Here is a 19,657-nt window from a genome sequence, read left to right as displayed (position 1 = left end):
CTTGGGCAACTTTTTGGTAAATGTCTAGGAACTACAGCAACGGCATGAAAATTGCCAAGTTCCACTGCAAATATCTCCGGACAGAATTAAAATGTTTGTTTTCCGCCTTCGGATTATTCTTGTACAGGTCGTCATTTGACAGCTCTTCCGATTTTTTTGGACGGGTATTAACAGACGAACTCTGTTCTAGACTACCCTTTTTATATATGATAAATACAGTGGTTTTAAAAACAATATATTTCATCTTTATTTTCTATTATTTGATAGTTTTTCATACATATTAAACATTTACTTAAATTTAAATAACAGCAGAGAAATTGGAACAGGAAAATTTACAACAAGGAAAATTGTGCGAGACCGAGAAAGTTGCCCACACTGACGACTAGAGGGATATAGTCACATAAACCGGAAGTTATATCTAGTATTAGCCTTCACTCGAAGCTCCGCGGAGTGATTCGGAAAAGGTCCAGAAAACAGTTCTGAACTGATCTTAATACGGTACCGAAATATTCGCGAAAATATAAAGAAATACAACTGAAACAGTCCCGAAATGATCCCGAGTACTATCCGGAAAATAATGCTGAAATAATTCGAATATAGTTAAAAAATTATTCTAAATATAATCCAGAAATGAGCCTGCCAGTCCCGAAGAATTACCGAAATGATCCCCAAATGGTCTAAAACTTATCCCGTAAGCATTCTTAAAATATCTCAAAAATAATGCCGAAATAATTCCGAGATAGTACCGAAATAAAGTCGAAACATTCTCGAAATTGCCAAAAAATTTAGCTGGAAATGGCACCGAATTGATCCTGAAATATTCTTAGTACTCTCGAAAAGAAAGGTAAATTATACCGAAATAGCCCGAAGTTTTCCAGAACAGCCCCGAACTGAGCTGAATAGACAACACCGGACCTAAAAGAGCTTTGTTACTATTTAACAATTTACACAATTGTTCGTTGTTGTACTTTTCCTGGTGTCATATTTTCTTATAACAGTTAAATCAATTTTTTTTTCTAGTTGTCTGCATACTAATAAAGAAAAATTTTTCCTCTACATACATATCTATCTACATTAGTTGATATTTTACAGTGTAATAAGAACGTATACAAAGTTACGTTGTTGTAAAATAAGAATTCTTATTAGTATCTCACATTAGGCACGTTTGGTATATGACTGCATTTAATGTTAACCTTAAAAGTTCGAGCCCAAAATGCAATCTGCAAGCAATAAGTTATTTATTTGTCTTAGATAAATAAAAGCATTAACATGGCAAACCTCTTCATCATCAATATTATCACAGAAGCTTAAATCAAGTAACTGTAGCTTTTTACATTTCATTAGAATCCTTAAATATTCAAGAGTTTTTTATTTAAAGCCTCCATAGTAACAACAACAATAGACTTACTCGTAATATCGCTCTTTAGATATTCCTGATACGCCCATCAGATCTAATTGTTCCAAATTACCGCATAAATTTGCAATATTCTCAACATCATGATCAGTTATTCCGCGCACTGTCGCCAAAAAGAGTTTCTTAAGTTTGGTGCAATTTAACAGCAATTGTTTGAGACTGTCACCAAGAGAAATCTCCCGCAGACTTAATGAAAAAATTTTAAAATTAAAAAATTATTTACAAAACGATTATTGTTTCTATTAATTGTCACGTAACGCAGCAAAGATACGAAACGTATTTTATGAAAAGATACTTAAAAACAAATGTTTTACTAAAATTACAAAGATTGCCATGATTTGCATACATTTGAATATGCAACAGTTCTTATGATAAAATTTCCATATATTAATACCTCTTCTCAGTCTTTTAATCATAGCCTTGATCATAATGTATAAATCTATTTCAATCTAACCTAATATCCGTAACTTAAAAGTTTTGCTATGTCAGACATTCTGGTAATAAGGCCGTATGTGAGCGAAGTCCTTAATATAGGAGGCCGGTTAAAAAGGTTGCAATTGAAATAAAGATTTTTTTGACGGGAGAGATATGAACTAAATTTATTTGTTTATTTATTTCAATTAGCCAATGGACTTAAATCCTTACAGACTATGATACAAACTAAAATTAAGAGATAGTTATTTGAAAAATAATACATGGTACTTAGAAAGCAGATTTTGAAATATTTAACAGTTTCGCTTTTGGAGCAGAAAAGTCTAGAGTTACAACAGTACTGATAGAGTTATACTCACGGAGAGCACGAGCAATGGGAGCATTACTGGAATAGTTGGTTTTAAAATTGTCACAATAAAATGGATAAAAACTTCGAAGACACCTCCGGGGAATATTAAATCGAATCCTATCGAATAAATATGGACAGCCAATGGACCTATTAATAATATCATACGTAATGACAAGCAGAGTATTGATCTGCGATTTTCTAAAGATTTAAGGCTTACAAGCAGAAGTCGCGCAGAGTAGACAGGTATAGGATCAGAGAAGTTTAAAGGACGAAGGGCAAATTTGAGAAAAATTGTTTGTATTCTTTCAATTCTGGTAATAGCAGTTTGACTACTTGGTATCCAAATAAATACACCATATTCCAGATGAGACCTAACAAAAGACGTGTAAAGTAGCTTAAACGTGTAGGGATCAGAGAATCTGGCAGCATTGTGCCTCACAAGAAGCCAAGCATAGAATATGATTTAGAGTTATGAAATTTATGTGCTTACTAACAGAAAACTTATTGTCAAAGACAACACCAAGGTCCTTAATCTCATTAACACATTGAAGCTCACAATTAGAAATACTATATTTTGTAGTTAGAAGATTAATTGACTTCGAGTAGGTCATTTGAAAGCATTTAGACGGATTCAAAGAGATACGAGTGTTCAGGCACCATTTAGTTTAATTTCTTTCTACAATTCGTGAACGACTTGAAATACTGAACTATACCATAGAAAACACATGAATACATATTCTGGTTTACCAATTTATGCCTTTTGCGAATTGTGAATAGGAAATAAATTGAGACCAAGTATACATTTAACAAGATTATCTTTATTTTCGTACTTAACTCCTAATCGTTGATTATATAATTAGATTTCCCATATAAATTTTTCCCTTCGATAATCGATAATTATTATCAAATTTGAGGAATGCGGATTTTTTACATAGAAAAATGTCCACCTTTAGAGTGTAATCTCTAATTGGAAGCACAAAACAAAAGATGTAAACACGTAGATTATCTATTGACGATGTATTGTAGGGTAGGGCATGTGTAAACGTCGTCTAAGGCCCGGTTTTTTAGTAGTTTGTTAAGCTAAGCTTAAACTATGTTTGCTTAAACCCTAGTCAACTCCAGTTCAATTACTGAGTAGTTTTTCAGTCAGTCGGCAACATTGGTATTTTATTATCTAGATAATTTGTAGATACGACCCAACAAACATTTGAAAGGTATTTCTCCAGCAAAATATATATCTAGTTCCGGAGGTGATATGCAACATCATTAGCCATCATCCGGTGGCAAAGAGCCTGAGCCAGATAAATAATTTTACATGTAAATGCAACAACAACGATTTGAGCCAGATAAATCCAGATAGAAGTCTGGTTCAATTTGTGAGCCAGATAATTTGTTAATTACTTGTCTTTAGTTTCGCAACGCTGCCTTTAAAAACCTACTTTTTCAAAAATAGATGTCGCTGCTTAGCCTTTCGCCGTATGAGTTAAATGAAAAACAGCGGCCACATCTGCCTATCACATTTCACGTGTGCGAAAATATCACGACATCTGCTTCTCAAGTCTCTCAATGATCCAAAGCATTCCCGTGAGAATTGAGCGTGAGCCGGAGCTCATAGTTCTCAATTTGATATCCAACTTCTTTCTCTAATCACTATCCAACTTTTGAGAAATTTTGTAAAATTTATAGTTCTTGAGTTAATCTCCAACGTCATTAGCATTTTCAAATTATTATCCGACCTTCGAGAGATTTTGAGAAATGTACAGTTCTCAAATGAATATTCGACACCTTTCTCCAGTTGATATCCTACATTGGATATCGAATTGAGGTTAGTTTGAAAAAAATCTCCAAGGTGGTACCACCAAAGATAACAGCTATGTATTGTGAGAAATAAACACCTCATTGATAGCAGTAATGAAGCGTAATTTATCAGAAATAAATTATATATATTTTATTTTATTTTCGTGAAAATAGTGTAGCATTCGAATCTTACATTTGAGTCCAGTCAGAGAACCACAAGTTGGGCACGATCATTTTTTCAACGTAAGTAATAGCACTTTTCGCCTTATAAAAAATTCCATCTTTTGCTGAGTACACTATGATTCTCAAGTTTGGCCACTGTTTCGTAACAACTCTTGAGATTTTAGAGGTATGCTAGTTATCAGCATGAGCTCTAATGGTACTCAAGTCCAAATGGTTGTTGGGTATATTCGACGCCATTTCGAACGAACGCAATTCACCGATTGGTTAACTAGAGTTTAACCCTGCTAGATCGACCGCTTAACCTCAGCTTAAACTTCAGTTAAAGTAGACTGAAAAACTGCAGAATAAGTTTAAGCGTAGTTTAACTGACAAACTGAGTTGAACTTGTACTGAAAAACCGGGCCTAAATTAAGTTCGACGCTTTTTTGACAAAACAAAGTAATTTTTTCAGTTACAACCTGTTTAACCGGTCTCCTGAGATACGACTTTATTAACGATGTCGCTCAGATACAGAATGACTGAAATACGTCCTTCTTAACAAAACTTATAAGTTACGATCTTTTGCTTTTTTACATATGTACATATATCAGGCAGTTGGTTTTCTGTATTGATTGAAGTTAATTTTATCGCGCCCTTTGTAACATTAAGGGAGAGTAGGTTTTTGTGCAAATGGTCTAGCATCATTGCATTGCAAACATGTGTAGCATATTTTTTACAATACATTAACAAAATACACTGCTATGCATTTGCTGCGTCATGGCAAATACTCAACATAAAAAACCGTAGCTTATTTTTTCAATTTTGAATAGCAAATCTTTAACTGTCAAAACAAATGCAAAGCAAAAATTGAAATTGCAAAAAGTTGTTCACATTTGTTTTTATCGAGAATTTCATTCAGACCTGTTAAATTTGAATTAGCATTAGTAATCAATTAATTAGATGCCTATTTTAATGGCCAAGGATTATTTCAATTGTTTTCCGTAAAAGCAATTACTAATTGATTACCATTAGAAAAAAATCAAAAAAAAATCGTGATTTTTTCCGATTATTGAAAAAAATCACAAAAAAAATCAAAAATAATCAAAAACGGCCTTTAGATGTCTAAGTTAAATAAATGCCTAGTATCTTACGTGGCTTAACACCACAATAGTCATGGAACTCCTTAAACTCATTAATTTGCTTTGGGATGTGTCAATAAAATTTAAATATCGACATCCCAAACGAAAGGCATCACTTTCAAAATGTTTAAATAGGACGTCTTTGTTTTTAAGGGTCACTTTTTGGGTGGCATGTCGATATATTGTTTTACAAACTCTAAATACACATCGGTATGCTTACTTAATATAAAACAAATTAGTCTCATGCTTTGATTTAGTTTTCGGTTCAAGAATGGCTTCATAATTTTTTTTAAGTTCAAATAGTAACAAGAAACTATTACGAAAAGTGTTTGATAACCGATCGAAATATTTAGCCACCATAACAAGATTTTCTGATTGGCCGCTTGCATCATCAACAATTAACGAAAATTGCTTTGCTTCAAGATCCAACAATTTTTTAAACTATCTGCTAGCTGAAGTGCTTTTGTTCGTCTTCATTTCAATAACAGCAATTTTTTTCGTAAGAAATCCATTGAGGTAAATTGAACGACGAACGTTCGGTTCTAACCCAGAAAAACCAGAACGGTGTAACCATCTTTTACACGTGACACCCTAGCAAGAGTATGACCGTCTGAGGTAGATTCTTTGTCGACATATGCATCAGAACTACAGCCTGGGACCTGAGTAAGGTTCAATACCTTTGCTGGAGCTGGAGGGTATGGAGCAGTCCAGCTGCAAGGAGATGCTCTGAAACAAATTAAATGGGGTTACAGTGAAATGACAGCCCTTGGTCGGGAAAAAAAGTCCCGAGTCGCTCCGATACATAGAACCGGCTGCCGCGGGAAGCGTCAAATAATAATAAGTTAATAATAAAAAATAAGTTATTTGGGACATAAAGTAATGACGGAGGGCATCTGCACTGCGAACGAAAAGATAGAGGCTGTACAGGATTGGCCAAGACCAAAGAACCTGCATGAACTAAGAAGTATCCATGGGCTGTTCACATATTACTGCCGATTTATACCAAACTTTGCAAGCGTAGCCCACAGCCTCCACGAGCTAACAAGGAAAAAAATAAAGCTTGTGAATGGAAGAAGGAGCTCTGGCCTTCCAAACATTGAAAGAGCGAGCTGTTGATATTGGTAGAGAGCATTAACGATTTTCACAAGTACAGTGCCAGATCACGCAGCGTTGAAATGGCTCCTGCAGTTAAGTAATCCAGAAGATCAATTGGCACGGTGGATCGACCGACTACAAAGCTATGACTTTTCAATTTATCATCGAAAATATGGTTTCCATGGGAATGCTGATGCAATGTCAAGAAGACCATGTAATTTCGAATGCAAACACTGTTCGAAACTTAAGGTTAAAGAAGACATTACAAATGTCCAGCTACTGACGATAACGGTACATGGATCAACTGAGGAAGTGTCAGCTAGAGGACACAGATCTGTCACATGTTATGTAAGGGCTCGAACGAAACGAACGACCAAATGAATAGGAGATGTAAGCAGACAGTCCTATCGCTGAGTCATATTGGACACAATGGAACAGTTAACAATCGATATCCGGTTGCCTTTATCTAATATGGGAGAGTAAGGATGACCAATGTAAGAGGAAACTGATAGTTGTTCCAAAGGAAAAGGATCCCTGACGTTCTCAGTGAGCAACATAACGGTCCAAACGGAGGTCATCTTGGGATAACGAAGAAGCTGGAAAACATAAAGCAGAGATTCTATTGGGTTGGTTGCCGTCAGTCGGTCACTGAGTCGATTGCCAACTACGAGGTTTGCAGCAAAGCAAAAGGGCCCAAAACCTGAAGTCATGGCCAGATGAAGCAATATAACTCAGGTGCACCATTTGAAAGGATCGCCATGGATGTGGCAAGTTCATTTCCTACTAGCAGCCGCGGAAACAAGCTGGTAGTTATGAATTATTTCAGCAAATGGTATAGCCAATCCCAAATCAAGAAGCGGAAACAGTAGAAGAAGTGTTTACAAACAATTGGGTTGCAAGGTATGGTGTACCAATGATGTTACATTCTGACCAAGGCAGGAATTTTGAATCAGTTGATTTCGAAGAAATATGTAAGACACTGGGCATTCTAAAAACACGGACAACTGCACTGCATCCTCATTCCGATGGTATGGTGGAACAATTGAATAAAAACTTGGAGAAGCACTTAAGAAAACTAGTGGACAAGTTACATAAAGAGTGGGATACGCACATATCCTTATTCTTGATGGCTTACCGATCGGCAGTGCATGAGACAACTGGCCAAGCTCCCGCAAAGGTAATTTTTGGTAAGAATGGTGGCTTGGAGGAAGAAATGAGAGAAATACCCTACCTTGTACGACAACGAACCAGAGAACGATGAAAGCCAGATACGATAAAGCAATTAATTCGAAAGGTTTTCTGGAAGAAGATTTGGTGTTGTTATACAACCCACAACGAAAGAAAGGTTTGTCCCCGAAATTCCAGTGTACCTGGGAAGGCCCATTCAAGATTGTAAAACGGATAAACGATGTTGTTTACCGCATACAAACCATTGACAAACTAGAAAATAAAAAGAATGTTGTTTATTTGGAAAGGCTGGCAGCGTTTAGATCGGGAAATTTGTCTGTAGCGAATGTAAGCAACATTGTGAATTCATACAAGTGCAAAATCTTTCTATTCCTCCATTGCACTACCTACCTGTCAAATAATAGCTGACAGGGAGAATGGCTGTCGCGAATGGCCAGAGAATGGAAGAAAGGTTTGTTTTGGTTTGCGGTTATTAAATTGAACTGCCATGAATTGCCCATTTGTGTCTCAAATCAGCTTTTCTTTTAAATGTGTATACTGAAAATCAGACTACATATTTCTATTCATTCCTAAAATCTAGTTAACATTAACAAGTAAGGAAGGCTAAATTCGGGTGTAACCGAACATTACATACTCAGCTGAGAGCTTTGGAGACAAAATAAGGGAAAATCACCATGTAGGAAAATGAAACTGGGGTAACCCTGGAATTTGTTTGTATGACATGGGTATCAAGGTAAGATATTCAAGAGTATTTTAAAAGGGAGTGAGCCTTAGTTCTAAAGGTGGACGCCTTTTCGAGATATGGCCATAAAGGTGGACCAGGGGTGACTCTAGAATGTGTTTGTACGATATGAGTATCGAATTAAAGGTATTAATGAGGGTTTTAAAAGGGAGTGGCCCTTAATTTTATATGTGAAGGCGTTGTCGAGATATCGACCAAAATGTGGACCAGGGTGACCAGAACATCATCTGTCGGGTACCGCTAATTTATTTACGTATGTAATACAACGAACAGTATTCCTGCCAATACTCCAAGGGCTTTTGATTTCGCCCTACAGAGCTTTTTAATTTTCTTCTACTTAATAAACTAAAGCCTGTCATCAGCTTGGCTTTAGAAAACCCCATAGCACCACCACCGCGCTAAATGCCATTAGCACCCAGATAAACTTTGGTTTAAATCAGAAGCCCCACCATAGAACAGTACTAGTACCGCTAGCCTTTCAAAAGCTTTTGATACGGTCAACCATGGCACGTTACTGCAAGACTTGGAAGGGTCTACCCTTCCCCCATGTTTTAAAAGGTGGACCAGTGGATCAGAAACGAAATATCAAAGCCAAGAAGAATTAAACAAGAGGTGCCTCAGGGTGGTGTCCTATCCCCACTTTTGTTTAATTTTTACATATCAAAACTACCTTCGCCACCAGAAGGACTTACTATCGTTTCTTACGCCGATGACTGCTTTTGAGCTTTGCAACAGAATAAACGGCCACCTCCCTGATCTCTCCAGTTTTTTCGCCTCGCGAAACCTGGCATTATCACCGACTAAATCATCCGCGACCCTATTTACAACTTGGACGTCCCAAATGTCGACCATTTTGAACATCCACGTCGATGGCACTACGCTACCGACTGTCCTACACCCCAAAATCTTGGGTGTGACGTTTGATCAGGATCTACATTTTGGTGAGCACGCAGCCGCAATTGTTCCGAAAATCCAGAGCCGTAATAAAATCCTCAAATCCCTTGCTGGCAATACTTGGGGAAAAGACAAAGAAACGCTCATTACCACTTGCAAAGCAATTGGCCAGCCGTTTGCGTGCTACGCGTCCCCTATATGGTCGCCACGCCTAAAAACTACCCACTGAAAGAAGCTACAGGCCTGCCAAAATACTGCGCTCAGAAACGCCACGGGCTATCTTCTTATGTCCCCAGAACACCATCTACATAATGAGGGGAGAATACTCCCCATCAGGGACCAAACAGTTCCTGTTGAATACCCAGAAACCTGGGCATCCCAACAGACATCTGATTGACGAGCCAGCACCGCCTATGGACTTAAGGAGTCATCTCCGTAAGCATTTTGAGGAAATACGGCACCTGAGAACTCAGCCGTATGAAGCAAAAAAACACAAGCAGGTCCTTGGTGAACTCCACAAACAGGCGTCTGACCTTTATGCCGGGAATTGCCCGGGATCCAGTACTCGGGGAACAGTACCCAAAACTTGCGGAAGAGGAACGCATACTACCCAGGGAAACGTGAGTCACTCTGGCTCAACTTCGTTCTGGATACTGTAACAGGTTAAACTCTTACATATCCAGAATCAACTCCATCATACAAAATGTATGCCCCGCTTGCAATGTGTCCCCACATGACACCAACCATCTCTTTAATTGTAATGTGGAACCAAAGCCTCTAACACCCCTTTCATTATGGACCACCCCTGTCGAAACAGCAAGATTCCTTGGACTCCCGTTAGAGGATATTGATAACAATTTGTGATCGGTCGCGGCTATTAGGTGGGGCGAAACATTGCTACAACAACAACAATAACAATGTTTCATCCCTTTTTTCATATTTGGTATAGAATCATGGCATTTTTTTTCATTTTTCGTAATTTTCGATATCGAAAAATGGGCGTGGTCATAGTCGGATTTCGGCAATTTTTTATACCAAGATAAAGTGAGTTCAGATAAGTACGTGAACTAAGTTTAGTAAAGATATAAAAACTGGGCGTGGCTTCAACCGATTTCGCCCCTTTTCATACAAAACAGTTATCGTCATAGAGTCTATGCCTCTACCAAATTTCACAAGGATGGGTTAATTTTTGTTCGACTTATGGCATTAAAAGTATTCTAGACATATTAAATGAAAAAGGGCGGAGCCACGCCCATTTTGAAACTTTCTTTTATTTTTGTATTTTGTTGCGCCATATCATTACTGGAGTTGAATGTTGACATAATTTACTATATACTGTAAAGATATTAAATTGTTTGTTATAATTTGACTTAAAAATCTTTTTTTTTTAAGTCACGTCGTTAAATTTCATCATGATATCTTCAACTACTGCCAAATTACGGCTTGCAAAACTTTCAAATTGCCTTCTTTCAAAAGTGGGCGGTGCCACGCCCATTGTCCAAAATTTTGCTAATTTGCTTTTCTACGTCACAAGGTCAACCCACCTACGAAGTTTTAGCGCTTTATCCGTCTTAGGTAATGCATTATCGCACTTTTTGGGTTTTTCGAAATTTTCGATATCGAAAAAGTGGGCGTGGTTATAGTCCGATTTCGTTCATTTTAAATAGCGATCTGAGGTGAGTGCCCAGGAACCTGCATACCAAATTTCATCAAGATACCTTGAAATTTACTCAAGTTATCGTGTTTACGGACGGGCGGACAGACGGACGGACGGACATGGCTAAATAAATTTCTTTTTTCGCCCAGATCATTTTGATATATAGAAGTCTGTATCTATCTCTATTAGTTTATGCCGTTACGGATTACCGTTATGCGAACAAAGTTAATATACTCTGTGAGCTCTGCTCAGGTGAGTATAAAATCCTGAGCAGCCAGTTAAGCAAATATTTTAAAATATGTAAAAAATGGAATAAACCAGTCGTCTACAAAATTTTATGAAAAACACTATTGAGCAAATAATTTAAGTAATCGAACAGCGATTGAACAGGTGATCGAGGCTGTTTACTATTGTGAATGTTTTTGTCAAACATTCGCCACTTGTATGAATTCACAATGGTAAGCAATTTCGATACGTCACTGTGCTGCTAGTAAATAAATGATACACGACAACAGTACGCCATATACACACATATAAATAAAGGCAACGAAGAATATTTCACACACATAACCAGCAGCTGTCAGCGAAAGGCGGCAGCGGTGTGATGGTAGCGTGCTCCGCCTACCACACCGAAGATCCTGGGTTCACTCCCCGGGCAAAGCAACATCAAAATTTTAAAACAAGATTTTTCAATTAGAATAAAAGGTTTCTGAGCGGGGTCGCCCCTCGGCAGAGTTTGGCAAGCACTCCGAGTGCATTTCTGCCATGAAAAGCGCTCAGTGAAAACTCATCTGCCTTGCAGATGCCATTCGGGGTCGGCATAAAACAAGTAGGTCCCGTCCCGCCAATTTGTAGGAGAAATTAAAAGGCAAATTGGAAGAGAATCTCGGCCTAAAACCTAGTCGACGGTTATCGCTCCTTATATTTATCTATTTATAGACGACAATAAAGTGCGCATATGGCATTACATAAACAACAGATATACATGTATGTATCCCAAGCCAATAAGAGGTACGTATCCCAAGCCAATAAGAGGTACAAAATCGAGAAATGAATAAGCCACTATTCGAGATGGCTGTTCGCGAAAAGTCTAGACCTGGGACAAATAGGTGAACGAGGCGAACTGAGTATTAAAGCAGCGCAGTCCAAGCGATAGTCAATCAGTTTGAATTTAATACGCTATCAGTGAAGTACGCGATTGTGAAGTACTACTACCAAAGTAGTATAAATAAAGAACATTTTCCTATACGGATTATTTGAGTTATTTATTCGATAGTTGAGAGATTTTAACTGTAATAGAAGGTGCAGAGTAATCAAGAATTTCCGAAAATTCGTTACAATATGTTAGGGCAATGTTAGAAAATTAAAAACATATAAATGGTCCTAGTCCGCTACTTTAAGTTAAGGTCTTCACAAAACTTTCATACCAAAGTCGCACAAAAAGCGACCAATTTTAACAAGGTTTGTTGAGAAAATTGTTTCTATAGCAGTAACTGTTTTATAGCTTCTTAAGGAAGACGATATTTGCATAAGTTTAGGTAGTATGTTTCAGCTTTCATAATATTTAGTGTTCGGTACATTTCTATTTAAATGTATTGTTACGAATATTAGCAAAACTAAGGAGTGCTGCCAGCTCTAAGCCGATCTAAGCAGTGACGTGAATGCACATCAATAATTCAATCATTATGTATCTACATAAACGAATAAAGAATTGCGTCTACACATATGTACACATTCCGACGAGCAACATTTACATACAAGGCAGCAAGAGATGAGATGTCACACACCGATGAATTTACTTATACGCTTATGTGTGTGCGGGAGACTGTAAACTACAAACACATGCATATACCTTATCTGAGTTTTGTCACAAGAGAGAGCAATAATTTGTGCACGTAGTTGTGGCTGGGGATTTTGTAGCCGAAACAACTAGTAACTTCTGGAAATCGAAGAGCCTAGAAGTATGCAGCGTAAACTATAAAAGCGGCGCCAGCGAGTAAGAAGAATTCAGTTTGATTTGAATTGTCAAGCAGTTACGAGTAAGACGATATCTAGCGAGCAATAGCACTATTATTTTGAAAGTCAGTTTCCTTTAAGATATCAGTTTGGTTATTAAGCTATTCGTTGCACAGTTTGAGTGTTATTGTGAAGTACTTAATAAAGGCCATTTTTCCATCATTCAATATTGGAGTTATTTATTCAACAGTTTAGCGATACGATCCTAGCAAAAGGGCAAATAAGAGGATTTGCAAATAAAAATTCGTTACAGTATCATAAATAAATATATGGGGGCACAGAGCTGGGTATGCAATGTTCGCTTTCGAACGAAATTATACTTGCTTTCTTGCTTTTGATTAAGATTGTTTTAATGCGAATCTAAAGCTTTTTAAATTAAAAATTTCCTGCCTCTTCCTTTTCGATTGTCCAAATTTTGTCGTAAATTGTTTTAAAATTGGGTTTGCAATTTTTGCTAAAAAAATCTACTATTTTTTTTATTTAACTGCTAATTAAAAAAAAAAAAAGAGTTTAACTATTGAAATTGTTTAATTTTTACCGTTATTTTTTAAGTCGCAGTATGCATGTAAATCTATATTGTATGCATTTACTTACCACCAACCAAAATCCACTTCCTCTAAATCATGACATTTGGATAATGCCTCTAAACCTACTGCAGATAGAAAACGGGATTTCCACATATCCAATGAGATCAAGTTTTGGTTGTATTGCCCTATTCTCTGAGCCACTGCATCCATATTAACTGCTATCCCACAAAATGCTACAAAAGGACAAACTTTGTTATAATTTGAAATATATTTAATAAATAAAAGTATTTACCTAAATTTAAGTGTTTCAGCTTTCGATTATTTTCCAACATGGCTAATATCAATTCTGGCTCGATAACTGTTTGAAATAAATCCAATCGCTCTAGGTTTTTTAAATTTGCCAGGCAAGAGAAATTTAATAACGGCGGATCTGTTGAACAATTCCTCAAGGAGAGTTCTAGTAAATAGACACGTTTGTTTATACATATATTGGCATACTAAATGTTTGTAGGCACAATTTTGGAGTATGCGATATCTATATTTCTACATACACGGTATGTGATAATCAGAGATCGGAATCGTATGCAAATGCAAGTTTTCTATGAGGTCGTAGAGACCTCAGAACAAGTTACAAACTCGTTATGTGTCAGAATCTAATCTAATCTAATATCTAATATATATTATAAATGGGAAAGTTTGGATGTGAAGATGTTTGGATGTTTGGATGTTTGGATGTTTGGATGTTTGTCCAGACGTTTGTCTTTGTGACTCAATCACGCAAGAACGGCTGGACCGATTTGGATGAAATTTTGCACACATATAGCCAATAGTCTAGAAGGATCTACTAGCTATATATTTTTCAAAAGGGGCGTGGTCACCGCCCCCTAGGAACAGTTATAATTTAATTATTATATTTTTTCGTCTTTGCGACTGAATCACGCCAGAATGGCTACACGGATTTTGATGAAATTTGGGACACAGACAGTAGTCTACTAGCGAAATTTTTTTCGAATATGGAAAGAGGGGTGGGGGTCCCACGACCCCTTCGAGAAATTATTTTTCAATAATTTTTACACATTATAACTTTACGTATACTGGCCTTCACCAATATCACAGACTCAAGGGGTCAAATAAGTCGAAGGCTTACAAAGTAAGCAGTGACACCCTCCGCCCGCCCACCCCCCTTTATCTCCCCCTCTGGTGTAAAATCTATAAATTGTTATAACTCAATATAAATTTTCTCCTAAATCAATAGCTTTTGGTATCTGGTACATACAGAACGAGATCTAGACAATTTTGGAGGAACGATCAGTGTTCCTCTCCTCTACTCCCGCCATCCGCCCTCCATCAATTGTTTTTATTAGCACGCTTTTATTAGCTTTACCTGTATGTTTCTATGTAACTTTTTATTCGCTCCAATGCGCTTGCTGCCTTATTAACATGGTTTTATAATTAGCTTCACCTTATTTGTAATCCCGTAAGGGTCATATCGAGACCCTCCGGGATCATTTCTGGATGGTTTTCGGGATCGGTCCGGGATTACGCCGGGGTAATTTCGGGACTTTTTCGGGACTATTTCGGGATCGTTTTGGGACCCTTCCGGGATCATTTCTGTATAGTTTTCGGGATCCGTCCGGGATCCCGTCGGGGTTATTTTGGGACATTTTCGGGACTATTCCGGAATCATTTCGGGACTATTTCGCGATCATTTGGGGACCCTTCCGGCATCATTTCTGGATGGTTTTCGGGATGCGTCCGGGATCCCGTCGCCGTCATTTTGGGACTTTTGCGGGATCATTTGGGGTCTCTTCCGGCATCATTTCTGGATGGTTTACGGGATCCGTCCGGGATCCCGTCGGCGTAATTTTGGGACTTTTGCGGGATCATTTGGGGTCTCTTCCGGCATCATTTCTGGATGGTTTACGGGATCCGTCTGGGATCCTGTCGGGGTCATTTTGGGACTTTTGCGGGATCATTTGGGGTCTCTTCCGGCATCATTTCTGGATGGTTTACGGGATCCGTCCGGGATCCTGTCGGGGTCATTTTGGGACTTTTGCGGGATCATTTGGGGTCTCTTCCGGCATCATTTCTGGATGGTTTACGGGATCCGTCCGGGATCCCGTCGGCGTCATTTTGGGACTTTTGCGGGATCATTTGGGGTCTCTTCCGGCATCATTTCTGGATGGTTTACGGGATCCGTCCGGGATCCTGTCGGGGTCATTTTGGGACTTTTGCGGGATCATTTGGGGTCTCTTCCGGCATCATTTCTGGATGGTTTACGGGCTCCGTCCGGGACCCTGTCGGGGTTATTTTGGGACTTTAGCGGGATCATTTGGGGTATCCTCCGGCATCATTTCTGGATGGTTTACGGGATCCGTCCGGGATCCTGTCGGGGTCATTTTGGGACTTTTGCGGGATCATTTGGGGTCTCTTCCAGCATCATTTCTGGATGCTTTTCGGGATCCGTCCGGGATCCTGTCGGGGTCATTTTGAGACTTTTGCGGGATCATTTGGGGTCTCCTCCGGCATCATTTCTGGATGGTTTACGGGATCCGTCCGGGATCCTGTCGGGATCATTTTGGGACTTATGCGGGATCATTTGGGGTCTCTTCCGGCATCATTTCTGTATGGTTTACGGGATCCGTCCGGGATCCTGTCGGGGTCATTTTGGGACTTTTGCGGGATCATTTGGGGTCTCTTCCGGCATCATTTCTGGATGGTTTACGGGATCCGTCCGGATCCTGTCGCGGTCATTTTGGGACTTTTGCGGGATCATTTTGGGTCTCTTCCGGCATAATTTCTGGATGGTTTACGGGATCCGTCCGGGATCCTGTCGGGGTCATTTTGGGACTTTTGCGGGATCATTTGGGGTCTCTTCCAGCATCATTTCTGGATGGTTTTCGGGATCCGTCCGGGATCCTGTCGGGGCCATTTTGAGACTTTTGCGGGATCATTTGGGGTCTCCTCCGGCATCAGTTCTGGATGGTTTCCGGGATCCGTCCGGGATCCTGTCGGGGTCATTTTGGGACTTTTGCGGGATCGTTTGGGGTCTCTTCCAGCATCATTTCTGGATGGTTTTCGGGATCCGTCCGGGATCCTGTCGGGGTCATTTTGAGACTTTTGCGGGATCATTTGGGGTCTCCTCCGGCATAATTTCTGGATGGTTTTTGGGATCCGTCCGGGATCCTGTCGGGGTCATTTTGGGACTTTTGCGGGATCATTTGGGGTCTCTTCCGGCATCATTTCTGGATGGTTTACGGGATATGTCCGGGATGCTGTCGCGGTCATTTTGGGACTTTTGCGGGATCATTTGGGGTCTCCTCCGGCATCATTTCTGGATGGTTTACGGGATCCGTCCGGGATCCTGTCGGGGTCATTTTGGGACTTTTGCGGGATCATTTGGGGTCTCTTCCGGCATCATTTCTGGATGGTTTACGGGATCCGTCCGGGATTCTGTCGGGGTCATTTTGGGACTTTTGCGGGATCATTTGGGGTCTCTTCCGGCATCATTTCTGGATGGTTTACGGGATCCGTCCGGGACCCTGTCGGGGTCATTTTGGGACTATTTCGGCATCATTTGGGGTACCTTCCGGTATCAATTCTAGATGGTTTTCGGGATCCGTCCGGGATCCCGTCGGAGTCATTTCGGAATTTTTTCTCGACTAATACAGGATCATTTGGGGACCTTATCGGCATCATTTCTGGATGGTTTTAGGAATCCGTCCGCGATCCCGTCAGGGTCATTTCGGGACTATTTCGGGATAATTTGGGGTACCTGCCGGCATCATTTCTGGATGGTTTTCGGGATCCGTCCGGGATCCCGTCGATGTCATTTCGGGACTATTTCGGCATCATTTGGGGTACCTTCCGGTATCAATTCAAGATGGTTTTCGGGATCCGTCCGGGATCCCGTCGGAGTCATTTCGGAATTTTTTCTCGACTAATACAGGATCATTTGGGGACCTTATCGGCATCATTTCTGGATGGTTTTCGGAATCCGTCCACGACCCTGACGGGATCATTTCGGGACTATTTCGGGATAATTTGAGGTACCTGCCGGCATCATTTCTGCATGGTTTTCGGTATCCGTCCGTGATCCCGTCGGTGTCATTTCGGGACCATTTGGGGTCCATTCCGGCATCATTTCTGGATGGTTTTCGGTATCCGTCCGGGATCCTGTCGGGGTCATTTTGGGACTTTTGCGGGATCATTTGGGGTCTCTTCCGGCATCATTTCTGGATGGTTTTCGGGATCCGTCCGGAATCCTGTCGGGGTCATTTTGGGACTTTTGCGGGATCATTTGGGGTCTCTTCCGGCATCATTTCTGGATGGTTTACAGGATCCGTCCGGGATCCTGTCGGGGCCATTTTGAGACTTTTGCGGGATCATTTGGGGTCTCTTCCAGCATCATTTCTGTATGGTTTTCGGGATCCGTCCGGGATCCTGTCGGGGTCATTTTGGGACTTTTTCGGGATCATTTGGGGTCTCTTCCGGCATCATTTCTGGATGGTTTACGGGATCCGTCCGGGATCCTGTCGGGGTCATTTTGTGCCTTTTGCGGGATCATTTGGGTTCTCTTCCGGCATCATTTCTGGATGGTTTACGGGATCCGTCCGGGATCCTGTCGGGGTCATTTTGGGACTTTTGCGGGATCATTTGGGGTCTCTCTCGGCATCATTTCTGGATGGTTTTCGGGATCCGTCCGGGATCCTGTCGGGGTCATTTTGGGACTTTTGCGGGATCATTTGGGGTCTCTTCCGGCATCATTTCTGGATGGTTTACGAGATCCGTCCGGGATCCTGTCGGGGTCATTTTGGGACTTTTGCGAGATCATTTGGGGTCTCTTCCGGCATCATTTCTGGATGGTTTACGGGATCCGTCCGGGACCCTGTCGGGGTCATTTTGGGACTTTAGCGGGATCATTTGGGGTCTCCTCCGGCATCATTTCTGGATGATTTTCGGGATCCGTCCGGGATCCTGTCGGGGTCATTTTGGGACCTTTGCGGGATCATTTGGGGTCTCTTCCGGCATCATTTCTAGATGGTTTTCGGGATCCATCCGGGATCCCGTCGGAGTCATTTCGGAACTTTTTCTCGACTAATACAGGATCATTTGGGGCCCTTTCGGCATCATTTCTGGATAGTTTTAGGGATCCGTTCGGGATCCCGACGGGGTCATATCGGGACCAGTTGGGGTACCTACCGGCATTATTTCTGGATGGTTTCCGGATCTGTCCGGGATTCCGTCGGCGTAATTTCGGGACTATTAAATAATCATTTAGGGACCTTTCCGGCATCATTTCTGGATGGTTTTAAGGATCCGTGCGGGATCCCGACGGGCTCATATCGGGACCATTTGGGGTACCTACCGGCATCATTTCTGGTTGGTTTTCGGGATCCGTACGGGATCCCGTCGGGGTCATTTCAGGACTTTTTCGGGATCCGCCCGTGATCTCGGCGGGGTCATTTCGGGACTATTTCGGGATCATTTGGGGTACCTATATGGATAGTTTTCGGGATTCGTCCGGGATCCCGTCTGGATCATTTCAGGACTTTTTCGGGATCATTTGGGGTATCTTCCGGCCACTTTTCTAGATGGTTTTCGGTATCCGTCCGGGATACCGTCAGGGTAATTTCGGGACTATTTGGGGATAACTTGGGAACCTTTCCGGCATCATTTCTGGATAGTTTCCGGGATCCTTCGGGGATCCCGTCAGGGTCATTTCGGAACCCGCGACTAATGCGGGATCATTTGGGGACCCTTTCGCTATCATTTCCGGATGGTTTTCGTGATCCGTCCGGGATACCGTCAGGGTAATTTCGGGACTATTTGGGGATAACTTGGGAACCTTTCCGGCATCATTTCTGGATAGTTTCCGGGATCCTTCGGGGATCCCGTCAGGGTCATTTCGGAACCCGCGACTAATGCGGGATCATTTGGGGACCCTTTCGCTATCATTTCCGGATGGTTTTCGTGATCCGTCCGGGATACCGTCAGGGTAATTTCGGGACTATTTGGGGATAACTTGGGAACCTTTCCGGCATCATTTCTGGATAGTTTCCGGGATCCGTCGGGAATCCCGTCAGGATCATTTCGGAACTATAAGGGGATCATTTCATTTTTCATCTTTCTTTAAGGGGATCATTTCACCTTCCAGCATCATTTCTGTATACTTTTGGGGATCCGTCCGGGATCCCGACGGGGTCATTTCTGGCCTATTTCGGGATCATTTTGGGGTACCAGCC

General features: G+C 40.7%; 1 protein-coding gene across 2 annotated transcripts in view; it reads right to left on the bottom strand.

Moving 5' to 3' along the window:
- Positions 1-222: 222 nt before the first annotated feature.
- Positions 223-19,657, bottom strand: part of Fbxl4 (F box and leucine-rich-repeat gene 4) — a 99,223-nt gene continuing 79,788 nt past the window's right edge. For both annotated transcript variants that reach the window (XM_067786252.1, XM_067786251.1), the window contains 5 exons: positions 13,705-13,869; positions 13,480-13,645; positions 1,409-1,600; positions 1,279-1,348; positions 223-1,220 (listed from right to left, as the gene is read on the bottom strand). In XM_067786252.1, coding sequence (XP_067642353.1) covers positions 1,143-1,220; positions 1,279-1,348; positions 1,409-1,600; positions 13,480-13,645; positions 13,705-13,869 — 671 coding nt within the window. In that variant the 3' untranslated portion in view covers positions 223-1,142. The remainder of the gene's footprint in view (positions 1,221-1,278; positions 1,349-1,408; positions 1,601-13,479; positions 13,646-13,704; positions 13,870-19,657) is intronic.

The sequence above is a fragment of the Eurosta solidaginis genome, chromosome 4 (genome assembly GCF_040869045.1).
Source record: "Eurosta solidaginis isolate ZX-2024a chromosome 4, ASM4086904v1, whole genome shotgun sequence".
Classification (NCBI taxonomy): domain Eukaryota; kingdom Metazoa; phylum Arthropoda; class Insecta; order Diptera; family Tephritidae; genus Eurosta; species Eurosta solidaginis.
Note: the sequence above shows the minus strand (reverse complement) of the source record. Positions and strands in the feature narration are given on the sequence as shown.